General features: G+C 34.7%; 1 protein-coding gene across 1 annotated transcript in view; it reads left to right on the top strand.

Annotated features, from left to right (window-relative positions):
* The window catches only part of LOC150093890 (sodium/potassium-transporting ATPase subunit alpha-like), a 315,026-nt gene that overhangs the window by 53,624 nt on the left and 248,301 nt on the right, over positions 1-13,101 (top strand). Inside the window, exon 4 of the mRNA XM_090412547.1 lies at positions 9,907-10,110. Within this exon, the coding sequence (XP_090268673.1) occupies positions 9,907-10,110 (204 nt within the window). The remainder of the gene's footprint in view (positions 1-9,906; positions 10,111-13,101) is intronic.

Below are 13,101 nucleotides of genomic sequence, written 5' to 3'. Positions count from 1 at the left end.
GTTCAATGTGTGTTGTTTAAAGGTGGTGTGAAGATTATATTTATTTAGCACTTTAGCTATTTTTTCAGACATGGAAGATGAGAATGTGTTTGTTACGATTGTTACATTGTTGGGAAAATAGTGTTTTATCTATCTCACAGGGTTTTTAGCTATTGTCTAGAAAAGTATGGCATAGCTTTCTGTAGCAAGCATGTATCATTGGGAGAAATAGCTCCATCTGTTAATGTTTTAAGGAAATTGATATTGAGTTGAGTGATGTGTGACTATTAAAGTATCTTCTGGTATTTATGTAGGGAGGATGGGCATTTCTTTACATGCAGAGAGTTCCTGAACTAGAAGTTAACCTTCAGCAGTTCTGAATAAACTAAAATGAGCAGATAATTATATCAGTTGCCTGTTCTGCGACAGTTCAAGGTATTAGTAACCATCCATCCACCAGTTGAGAAAAAATTTGGACAAACATTGCTTTCATTCCAAAATGAAGAATACAAGTTCTGACATAACATGATGAAAGTACTTATTAGTTTCTTCTATTCCATTCACAAATCACAGTAGGAATTATCAACAGTTCCTTTACTTCAGTAACAAGTTCCTGTAAGAAGTCTCTTGAAAATATTAGCATATACCACTTGCCATTAAGACTGTATATCCATGTACTTCTTAAATAAAATCTCCATTTCATTCTTTAAATGTATGGAAATTATAGCTAGATTATTCCATACTCCAAATTTACTTCTCTCAATGCTACACTTTTCTTCTCAGCTCTCTAGTCAAACACTCCATGATGTCATGTGGATTGCATCAGTCACATCCAGGTTCTTTGCTCTATTTGGCAATATTGCTGTGAATATGCTTTTGCCTAGAGGTAAATATCTTCCAGAATCTTCATTGAAATCTCCACACTCCAGTATTTTCTTGTTTTATGTCTGAAATTTCTCTATGCATGCAAGAAAATTAGGTTTAGTTTCAAAAGTGCTCTGCTCTGATATCAACAATGTTAAGTGTTAGCAGTATATATGTTGTACATACAGTATGTTATTTACATAAACATTCAGTCTTGGGCTCTCTTACTTTGCCAATATTTTACAAGACAAATATGCATTATATGCAGAATGAGAGTGCAAAAGGTTATGATGAAGGAAAGCAGAAAAAAAGAGGTGATGAAACTCAGAATAGCAATGTATGGAGAATCCATTTTTAGAAGTGTGATAAATGAGAGGGAACTAGCTGGATAATTGATGTGTTAGATATCAGAAGTAGACAAGCAAGGGAGCTGTTCGTGATTGTTGAAATATGACTTAGTTGGACATAGAGAGAATGTGAAGATGGATATCAGGAGGTTGTTGAGAAAAGTGAAAGATAACTGTTGGAAAGATAATTAGCATGTTGCTACCTTGATATATATGATAGTGATGAGTTGAGACAGAGAACAGGTATCATGAATAGTGTATTGGCAGAGCTGTGTTTAGCAAAAGTGAGTGGAGTTTGCTAAACACAGCTCTGCCAACACACTATTCATGATACTCCTCTCCTATCAGGAATAAAGGAGAGGAGTTTTTGACATTGGTCAGCTTTACTTGGCCAAAATTATAGATATTAGTGAGACCTGGTTGACAGAAAATGATAGTTATAGAGATGGGATGTTTAAAGGGTATTGTATTTTCAGGACCGACAAACAGAATAGGACAGGAGATGGGGTATTGCTGATGATAGGCAAAGAACTTTAACAAAATTAGACTACTCTCAACAAAAACATTACTCTTTAATTTGTATATTAATGATATAGTGAAAGATTTAAGGGGTGGGGGGTGATGTTCAGTTGTTTGCTGATGATACAAAACTTAAGAGGGCAATAATTGGTAAAGATGATGTAGAATATCCTGCAGGATAATTTAAATAAATTTGCATTGTGGATTAAGGATAATGATTATTAATTTAATGTTGCAAAATGTAAGGGCAGAAAAGGTTACATACCTTGGGGTAATGGTGAACAAAAAATTGAAGTTCAGAAGGCATATTGCCAAAGGATAAAATAGCTCACAGCATTACTTGTCGAAAACATGCTAAGAAGTAAAGATAGCAAGATTATTATTCCTTGTTATATGCCTGTGGTTAGACTTCATTTTGACTTGGGGATTAGGAGATGGTGGAGAGGATTCAGACAAGTAACCAAGCTGGTGCAGGTCTGTTTTGATGGTATGTGGGTTGCAAAATTTGATTGATGGCAGAAAAGAGGGATACATGGTAGAAACTTATCGGTTTCTATAAGATTGACACAGAGGAAATTTTTCAGTTAGTGATGAATATGAAGGGAGAACTAATGGTATCACCCCTGGAAGCTGTGTAAGAGTGTGGTTAGTAAAGGTGTGTAGACTAATTTTTTTCTTGGAGGGGGAGTGCTGAGTGAGTGGAATGGATTGCAAGAATTAATTATGACTACCTTGGCAGTGAATGAGTTTAAGGAGAGGTATGATAGGTATTGTATGTATAAATATTAGTGTGGGTCACCTGCAATGAATCTTCTAATTCCATGGAGATACCCATATAATAATAATCATCATCATCAGTTGCATCAGTCTTGGGACTAGTAGCTCAGCAGCAATTTCCTCCATTCCACTCTGTCATTGGCTTTCTTCTTAACCTCCTGGTAACTCCTCAAACCTGTGCTGTCTTTGACTTGGTCAAGAAAGCTTTTCCTTGGTCTGCCTCTTCTTCTTTTCCCCTCTATTTTGCCTTCAGTTATTCTTTTCACAAGTCCATGTCGAAGTATATGTCCAAACCACCTATCCCTTCTAATTTTGATCGATTTTATTAGAGTTCTTGTTTCATTTATTCTCTCTCAGGACTTGTTGGTTTGATTTTTTTTTCTGTCCATTTTATTTTGTTCATAATAATATTATTATCATCATGGCTGGAATAGAAATGGAAGGGTACGATGTATTTTGTGAGGATAAAAAGGATGAGAGGGGAGGGGAAGTGCTGTTGATTTAGCAGGTGAATTGTGTCTGCACAAAGTGAAGAAGTGAGAGGGAAATAGTGGCAAGGGTTTTGAGTCAGTGTAGTATGCAGTGGAAGTGGACAGGAAAAGATATTTAGTTGGATGCTGCTGTGAGTCAGGGAATGTGGAGAATGGTGATGAAGAAATGTATAAGCAACTTGGGTTATTGAACAAAGGAAGGGTGATTTTAATTATTGTAATATAGCTTGGAATGAAGAGGCAGCATTTGGTTATAAGGAAAATGAATTTCTTGAGTTCTTGAGAGAACTGTCTTAGGCAGTACATAAGGGAAGGCATGCACGGATCGAGTCTTGATTTTAATAATTTCATTGAAGTATATGACTGTGAGAGCAGGGTTTTACATTCTTCCCAGTTGGTGAGAGTGGCCATGAGATGATCACCTGGGTGGTGGCCAGCCATGACTTCTGTGATTAAAGAATATATGTGAAATTAAGGCTAGTATTATGATATGCAAAGCTTAGGAGATGGCTCATAGCTATAGCATTAAAGCTAGTAATAAGGAAGTGAGATAAATGCTGTGTGGGAACTGACCAAGAGATATTCAACAACATCAATGTGTGAATGTGTTTCAAAGGTCAAAAGGCTGAATAAGTAGGTCTGAAATGGATGCATGAAAAGATTAAGCATAAAATGTGGAAGAAAAGGATACTGTGGAGATAGCACAAGATGAATAATGGTAACAGTCAGTTCATGCGGAGTATAAAGAGCAGGCCGGGAAGGTGACTCAGTTGGTAAGAACAGCAAAAGTGCAGTATGAGCAGAAATTAGCAAATCAGGCCAAGAAAAATCCTAATAAATCTTAGACATTGTGGCACTCAGAAGGAAGAATGATTATAGTAAAATGATGTTAATGGATGAAGATGATGGAATAGTAACTGTTGCAGAGGGCATAGTTGATGTATTCAGTGAATAATTTATAAGGATGCTTCATCCTTATCAGGGTGAAATTGGAGAGAATGCTTAACTGTGGGTCAGCAGGAGGTATATGAGGAAATAAATAAGCTTGATGTCAATAATGCCATAGGATTCGATGACATATCACTATGTGACTTTAAGGGAATATTCCAGGGAGTTAGCAGTGTATGTCTGTTTAATAAGTGTTACAATGGTATGCTTAGTTTTTGCAAAGGCTTTTGATAGATTGCCACACAACAAGTTTTTAAATAAATTAAAACAGATGGGATTGGATAACAGACTAGTGAGTTAGATATCAGAAAATCGTATATGTGGAGGAAGGGCGCAGGGTTCACCCTGATAAGGATGAAACATCCTTATAAATTATTCATTGAATTCATCAACTATGCCCTCTGCAGCCATTACTATTCCACCATCTTCATCCATTAATACCAGTGTAAGGTTCTGCATTATCCTGAAAAAGGAAAGTCAGTAGTGGTGTGTCACAGGAGTCTGTATTAGATCATTATTGTTCATTTTGTGTATTAATGATATTGGAATAAGTAACTGGTGGTATGCAGCTGCTGTTTGCAAGTGATGCAAAATTGGGGAGTACAATGCAGAGTCAAGCAGATATGGCCCTACAAGAGGACTTGAGTGGATTGTATGAATGGGTAGGTAAGTGGAACTGTTGGTTCATTTTATCAAAGTGTAAGGTTCTGAAATTTGGTAAGAAATGATGGGATGCAAAGTATACACTTGGTGGGGAAACTTTGAAGGAGATAGACAAGATGAGAGATCTCGGAGTAATGGTGGACAAGGACCCAAAGTTAAGGCCACATAACAAGGTCGTCTGTGGAGGACCTTGTTATTTAGAAATAAAGAGGTTATGGTTCCATTATTATGCACAGATTGGTCACCTGGTTTTCATGGTGACAAAGATATGTTAGAGAGGGTCCAGAGAAGATTCACAAAGGTGTAACTGGTCTTTGGAATGTGGGGTATGAAGACAGATTGAGGGATTGTAATTTGCAAAGCCTTGAGAGACATAACTTAGGGTTTGTTACCAGATTTACATGGAAGAAATTTTTCATAGAATGAGAGAGAGATCATAAAACTTACCCCAACTCAACATCACCAGAGTTCAAGATCGATATTATCAACATAAGAAGTCTGAATGGCAAAGAAATGGAGCTAGCTGAGGAATTGGATAAGTATCAGATCAACATAATAGGGGTGACTGAAACAAAAAAGACAAAAACAGGTGAGATCTTTCTGACAATGACAATCAAGAAAAAGGAGTAGCAGCCATAGTATTCAACACTAAATATGAGGCTAATCTTCTTGAATGGCAGCCAGTCTCAAGTAGAGTGATGTGGACAAATATCAGAATGGGGAACTGGACAGTGAGACTTATTTGTACCTGTGGTCCCACAGAAGGTTGTACTAAGGTAGAAGTGGAGGAATTTTTTGAGGCTTTAGAGAAAGCAATTGACACAGTGAAAAAGGAAAAGTTGGTCCTTGTTGGGGACCTAAATAGCAGAGTTGGAAATGATTGTCAGACATACAAAAATATTTTGGAAAAATTTGGAGAAAAGACCAAATATAATAATAATGGCAAATACCTGCTGGATTTCTGCTCAGGACATAGACTGATTATTACTAACATAATGTTCCAACATAGAAATGTGCACAAATTCACATGGAGAGAAGAGGCAAGGAATAAGAAAAGTCTCATTGACTATGTTATTGTTGATAGTGATGTTTTCCCACTGGTGCAGGACACCAGAGTGTACAGAGGATTTGAAATTGAAGTGATCACCATTTAGTCTTGAGCAGGATAAAACCGAATTTCATATTGAAAAGAAGAACATGTAAGAAAGTTTTGAAGCGAATAAAAGTTGAGAAGCTCTCAGATGTGAACTGTAGACTAAAATACACAAATATTATTCAAGAAAATACTTCCTACATCTATCTGCAATCCAGAGCATTTATATTTCTCATATACAAGTAGTAAAAGATGATTGCCTTTTTACTACTTGTCGTGAAGATACTTCGCACAAAGGATTAAGCAAGAATATAATTTCTTTGCAAGTTTGATCACATTTGTATCTGTCAGGAACTGCAGAAATTATACTTCCAAAATACAAGATAACACATTTAAACCACAGCAGCCAATTTCCGTATGAATTTAAGTTATATGAAAGATGTTACTTATTTATTATTATTTTTTTAAATAAAATTTTGAAACAAAAATGTTGCCATATGGTTTATGTAACATTTTTGAAGTAATTGACAAAGAAATGAAAAGGAAGGAAATTCATGCACTATCCTGTTTAATCAGAACCTCTCCCCCCCCACCAGCATGAAATTCCATCATGTTGTATTATTTTATATTGTAGTTTAAACCAGTAAGGATGCAATTTGATTGGCCATATCTGAAATCGTCAACCAACCCTCCTCCTTTCAGTAAGGTGAGAATTGGACACTAGGCAAGAAGCCCTTATGTCCTCCACATTTTTTAAAAGTCTATGTGGAGGTCTTCTTCCAGTTACCTAGCTTTGACCTTTAAGTGACCTTGTATCCAAATGTAATCTGTGTTTTTTCCAGAGAAACATGAATGCTTCACTTCATACATTTTTTTTGGAAATGCAAGTGCCATAAGTTTTGCAATAATAAATCCAGTGAGAAGAAGTTCAGAGACCACATAGCAAAAGTTGCAAATACAACGCGGAGAATAATTGCAATGTTGAAGCAAACCTTGCCATCTAAAGATAAGAAAGTCATTTTGAATCTTTAGAGGGCTTTGATAAGACCACACCTGGATTATTGTATGCAGATTTGGTCTTCTGGATTCCAAGGGGGATAAAGAAGCTGTTGAAAGGGTGCAAAGAAGAGTTACAAAGATTATATCTCGATTATGGGATTTACATTATGAGGACAGATTGTGAGTATGTGAATTACAGACTGGTTAACAGGAGAAAGAGGAGTGATATGATAGAGGTGTATAAACTTTTGAATGGATGTTATAAGATATCATCTGATGAAATTTTTTGTTATATGGAAGAAGGGGAGAGAACACAGGGGTATCCATGGAAGTTAAGAAATCCATAACTACATGAAATGGAAGTAACTACCTAGGATGGGAATTGAAATTTTGATTATAGTCTGATCTTTCCCTAGTCAAACAGGAAGACTTATAGTGTCCTACCCAGTTGTTCAATGTTTCATGGAGAACACATCTTTGCCGAACCTCAGATGAATGTCACCTTTGATAGATCACTAGAGCTACCACTATTTAGAAATATTACATAAAAAATTTCGGTCATACAATTATATTTCGGTTAATCTAATAGGAATGCACATGACATTAATTAAACTTTGAATTAGTAAACTTGATTGTTTCTTCTTTGCTCAGTAAAATGATTGCTGAATTTTGTGCTGCATTAAATATTCTGAGGTGATAATTACACTGGGGTGATCATGAAATGTTTAAAGATAATATACAGGGTGGTTCAAACTTCCATGTACAATCTTTGAGGTAGAGAACATCAAAATCAACCATATTTGCATAGGAAAGCTTAACCGGAAATGCCACCAAAGGTACTAACAGGGACATAAAGACACAGAAATAACATAAGTAGTGTAAAAAAACTTTATTAGGCGTAACTGACATAATATGGTAAACTAGGTGCATGTCTGCCATCTCAGCTTTTGTAAAATGACGCTTCTTCCTACGACATCGAAAGCTTGAATGAGGATGCCCCAATTGCTCACCTGGAGCGCTGTCAAACAGCAGCCCCTATCACTTTTGGGTGGCGTTTCCAGTCATGCTTTTCTATGTGAATATGGTTGATTTCGATGTTCTCTACCTCCCCTCAAAATTTGTACGTGGAATTTTGAACCATCCTGTATATGTGTTGTGAATGTTAATTCTTTCGCCATTTGATATCATTCGACGACGGCACAAATAGCTCTCTCTTTTTTGTATGTGCATAACAAATATGAAAACTCCTCTAAAACTTTGTGTCATTTAACATAGGAGAAAAAATAGTTAATTGTATCTTCCCTGGAGGAGCAGATGAAAAAAATAGGTCAAACGGTTGATGCTTGATGTCTTTGCATGTTAAATTTTTATTTCCTTTTTCTTTCAAACTTCAGAAACTTGCTTAAAATTTAACACATTTTATTTTCTCACATATTTGAGGAGTAATATAAATTGTTTATTATAAATTTATAATATCCCATAATTGCATGGATTACATTCTATGTAATTTTGTCTTTGTGTTATTAAATAATATAAATTTCAATTTTAATTGAGTTAGTTATTTGTAGGAAACTAATTTTACTGCAACTCTTACTGAAAGTAAGTTTGAAAATATAAAAAAATCCGAAACATTAGATTTTTAAAAAAAAACCTTAAAAATATTTAAAGTTTAAATTAAAGTTTAAAATATTGAAATATTTCATTGTTAAGTTCCTGTGTATATATAACAGATTAATTAAATTTAGTGGAATTCATTCTTCATAAGCTCGGAGTCTTCTGTGAATGGCAGTAGACTGTCCCCAGTCTAGCACCACTCATAGTCTTTAAAATAACCCTTTTGTCAAATTGGTCAGTGTCACAGGCAATTAATAGATAAAATACTTGCCTCAGTTACTGTACCATGAACTCTAAACCAAAATTTCTTGTCCATTTGATGTGTCAGCAGGCAGTAAATGTGATAACCCGGGATTACAACTCTAAAAGTACATTAAAATGGGAAAATCAAATGTTATCTTTTGTCTTTTTTGTAATGCTTATCGCTTCTACTTTAGAATGTATGTAAAAATTGCTTTTTTTTTTTAATCTATATAAGATTGCTATTTTTATCACAGAAAGCTTGTTGGTACAGTGGAACCTCGGTTGTCAAACTTAATTCATTCCCGAAGGCTGTTCGAAAACCGAAACCATTTTCCCATAAGAATTAATGTAAAATGGATTAATCCATTCCCGAACCCCAGATGATTGTTTATTTAAACCTTTCCAACAGTACTTCATGCATAAGATCGTATACAAACATAATAAAAATTCATAAAATCTTACATAAAAAGAATAAACACAATAAATAGATAAAATATAGACGAAAATTGATCGTCTCTCTATTTTTGAGTATTGTACAGATCATTGATTTCGCCATACCGAACTGCATAGCAAGATTCGACACACGAAGGCAATTTTCATCTTTGGATATGATTTCTTTTCTCATCTCTATCATGGTTCTAACAACTTTTCTTTTCGCTTTGCTGCTATCACTATTCTTCTCCGGCCCCATGGTGGCTTAATTAATAATAATTTATGAAAAAAAATACAACAGAGCACAAAGAAAATCAAGAAAACTCACTGGAAATTCGAGCAGGTGCCTGCACTGAACGAAGGCTGCCGCGTAACTGACGCTTTCCTGCCTTATAGCTCAGCACGTGGTTGCTGTTTGTCTGTTCGGGAACCGAAATTCTGTTTGGAAACTGGGGCGTTTTTTGTTCGGGAACCGAATTGTTCGAGAGGCATTTGACAACCAAAGTTCCACTGTATTTGGTTATTGCGATTTGCATTTTACTGTCAAGTGATGCTCTATTTCTTTCATCAAGGATTAAAATTCTGAACTCTTTCAGTTCATGCAGCCTTTAAAGAGAACATTTTCTGTTTAAAATAGTACATTGAAAAACATGTAAATTATTCTACATATCCAATGTATTGACTATAATAAATTTAGTTTAATCCTTTATCCAAGTGTGTGCAAACAGTTTGCGCCTGAAAGTATCTTCAGGACTGGGGTAAAGTTTCAACACCAATGTATTGACATAGGTTTTCAGGTAAAAATTTTATATTGTAGCAGATGTGCTGCATATCATGATTAGTCACTTTAGTAACAAAAAAACATTTTTATTATCTTTTAAGTAATTCATTTGTATTACATCACAGTATTATTTTTCATATAAAGCTATTCTTATAGGGCCTTACATCTCAACAAGCTAGAGAAATATATGAACGAGATGGTCCTAATGCTCTTACGCCACCAAAGAAAATTCCTGAATGGGTCAAGTTTTGTAAAAATCTTTTTGGTGGATTTGCACTTCTTCTGTGGATAGGAGCAGTTCTTTGCTTTATAGCATATTCTATTCAGGCTGGAACTTTTGAAGAGCCACCTGATGACAATGTAAGTCTTCAATTGATATAATCATATCATTTAATGTAAAAATTTAAAACTACTTTTGATGAAGCATGTTATTTGTAAGATGCAAAAGTAAATTTTAAAAAAAAATTATAATTTTTGCTTTGAGTGCTGTTGGTTATAGTATATTACTACATGACATTTTTCTTAAATACTGCTTATTTTTTTGATCTGTCTTCTGAATGTCAGGATTTGAAAGAAACAGATTGTATAAATTAATGACATTCTAAATGCAAGATAGACATGGTTTACATATTTTTTTTTTCTTTTCTAGGACTACTGCTTTAACTAGAGTCCACCATGAAATTCTGATTTTTCTCTCCTTGTAAACAACTTCATCATAATCCTTCATTATTAAATCAATTGTTTTTTCATATTTTATCACTAGATCTCCAAATTTTAATAAGACTTACATTTTTGTAAGTCTTATTAAAATTCTTCTATTATTCTATTAAAATGTAGAATGTAGGAAGCTGGATCAGCATTCAGATAATGAGCATAGACTAAGGTATTGAAAAATTAACAAGTAAAAGCACATTGTTTGAAAATTGTTGAACTCCTGGTTTAACAACATGACAGAGAAGTAGCTAGAAAGCAGTTGAAGAGCAAGATGCCATTGTGGCAAGGTGGGCAGACAATTTTGATAATCTTTTAAATAATATTCAGTTTTGTCATCCAGTTATGCTTAGTGAACAGCTAGTTCCACTTTCTGATTTGATATCAGTCCCATTACCTCATCTGAGGTTAGATTGGCTATAACAAAATTAAAACTTCATAAATTACCAGGGTATGATGAGATTACTGCAGAAATGCTAAAAGGATGTAGGTAGGGAGGGTATAGTTACTTAGCTGACTGAGATTCTGAATATTTTCTGTCAAAGTGGTAAAGTTCCCAGAAACTTGAATAGAAATAATCACTACCCATTTTAAGAAAGGAGATTGCATAGTGTGAGAATTATAGGGAAATTAGCTTATTGTTTATTCCAGGTAAGTTCCTGTGGATTATTATACTCATCAGGATAAAGGACTTGGTTGACATGTAACTTAGAGATGAGCAAGATGGATTCCAAAAGGGAAGAGGCTGCATAGACTAAATATTTTCACTAATAGTCAAAATTTATGGAATATCTGATACTGATTAGCATTGTGACTGCCTTATATGATAACTGTCTGGTTTCTGTTAAAGTTGATAAAGCATATAGCGAATGGTGTAAAGGAGGTAGGTAGGTGAAAATCATGGGATTTTCACTCAGACGTGGAAACTCAAATTTTAGTTGTTGGTTTTTTTTTTTTTTTTCTAATTTCCATATATCTGTTCCTATTGGCCAGATAAATATCAAGTTTTTTTTTTTTTTTTTTTTTTCTCCCCCTCCGGGTTTTGTAGCATGTTAAATGTGATGAAATTGCAAACTATGATGTCAATAGTCTTGAGCCATATCTTTTTACCTGCATTGGATTTATGCGGGTCCTTTATGTACTCAGAAATGTATGTCCTTTATGTACCCACAGAAAGAAATTACAGGATCAGATCTGATCTGATAATCTAGAAGCTGTGCATTAGGAACCTGTTTTCCCAATATGGAAGCTTCCCCTTAGGAAAACTTTCTCTGGGTTGACATAATGTAGTAGGTTCGAACATATTTGATGCAGTGTTATAATAATGGAATGATATTGTATGTGCAGTCATTTCTGCTTTTCCACTTTCAATATTTTGTATCTTACCAGAAATATGAAAGGTAGCCTCATCAGAGAAGGGCAGCATGGTTAAGAAATGTTCTACCATTTCTCCATGATAACTAGTGCAAACATATTCCTGTTTGATTTGTCATTTGTTTATAACTTTCTCTCAGCTTAATTTTTTACATCCTCCTGAGCTGCAGGTAATAGAGGTGATAATAGAGAACAGTATATAAATATTAAGATTATTAAAAAAGAAATCAAACATGCTAGAAACTTATGGATACTAGATGAATGCAAAAATATAGAAGAGGACTTAAATAAAAATAATTCTAAAAGTGCTTTTCAAATTATCAATAAGTTAACCAAACCTTTTACTGCAATTAATTGGAGCATAGAAGATGAAGATGGAACTCCTATCACAGATAACCAGAAAATAGTTGATAGATGGAAATGTTACACTGCCAAGCTTTTTCAAAAGGACTCTCAACTGACTGACGATATTTTGGACGGAATTTTGCCAGGAGGTTCAGCGTACGGGGATTACCCGTTATTAAAAGAAGAAGTCATTGCAGCAGTTAGCTCCTCAAAAATAGGAAAATCACCGGGAATTGATGGTTGTTACGATGGAATTGATACACGGAGGAGGTGACATCATCATGACACCTTGCTAAATTTATTCCAGGACGTATGAAACACAGAGACTTGGCCTTCTGATTGGTGGACTTCTGTCCTTGTACCTATTCCTAAAAAGGGAAACAGCAATAAATGTAGCAACTATAGAACAATAAGCCTTTAGTCATCCAAGCAAAATCCTGTTAAAAATATTATTGTCAAGAATTGAAAAGTAAATAGAAAGGACTATCAGATGAACAAGCAGGTTTCTGGAAGTCCAGAAGTACAATCGACCATATTTTTACAATACACATACTAGGTGAAAAATACATAGAACATAACAAAATAATCTGTCACAACTTTTTAGACCTTCAAAAAGCTTTTGACTCAATATGGCACAAGGCATTACAGAAAATTTTAGAACATTATGGTATTGACCACAAAATCATTAGGATTATTAAATCTCTTTATTCCTCATCTGATGTGAGAATTGAAATTAAAAATTACAGCAGTGAACCATTCTGGGCAGAACGGAGGGTAAGACAGGGATGCATCTTGTTCCCTCTTCTTTTTAATTGTTTTCTGGAATATGTCATAGATGCTCTTCATGAATATGACAATGGAATAGTAGTTGGCAGATTAAGAATAAATAACTTGCATTTTGCAGACGATACCGATCTTCTG

The sequence above is a fragment of the Typopeltis vanoorti genome, chromosome 23, assembly GCF_054136105.1.
Source record: "Typopeltis vanoorti isolate ZY-2024b chromosome 23, IOZ_Tvanoo_1.0, whole genome shotgun sequence".
In the NCBI taxonomy this organism is placed as follows: domain Eukaryota; kingdom Metazoa; phylum Arthropoda; class Arachnida; order Uropygi; family Thelyphonidae; genus Typopeltis; species Typopeltis vanoorti.
This window is presented reverse-complemented; position numbering and strand designations above follow the sequence as displayed.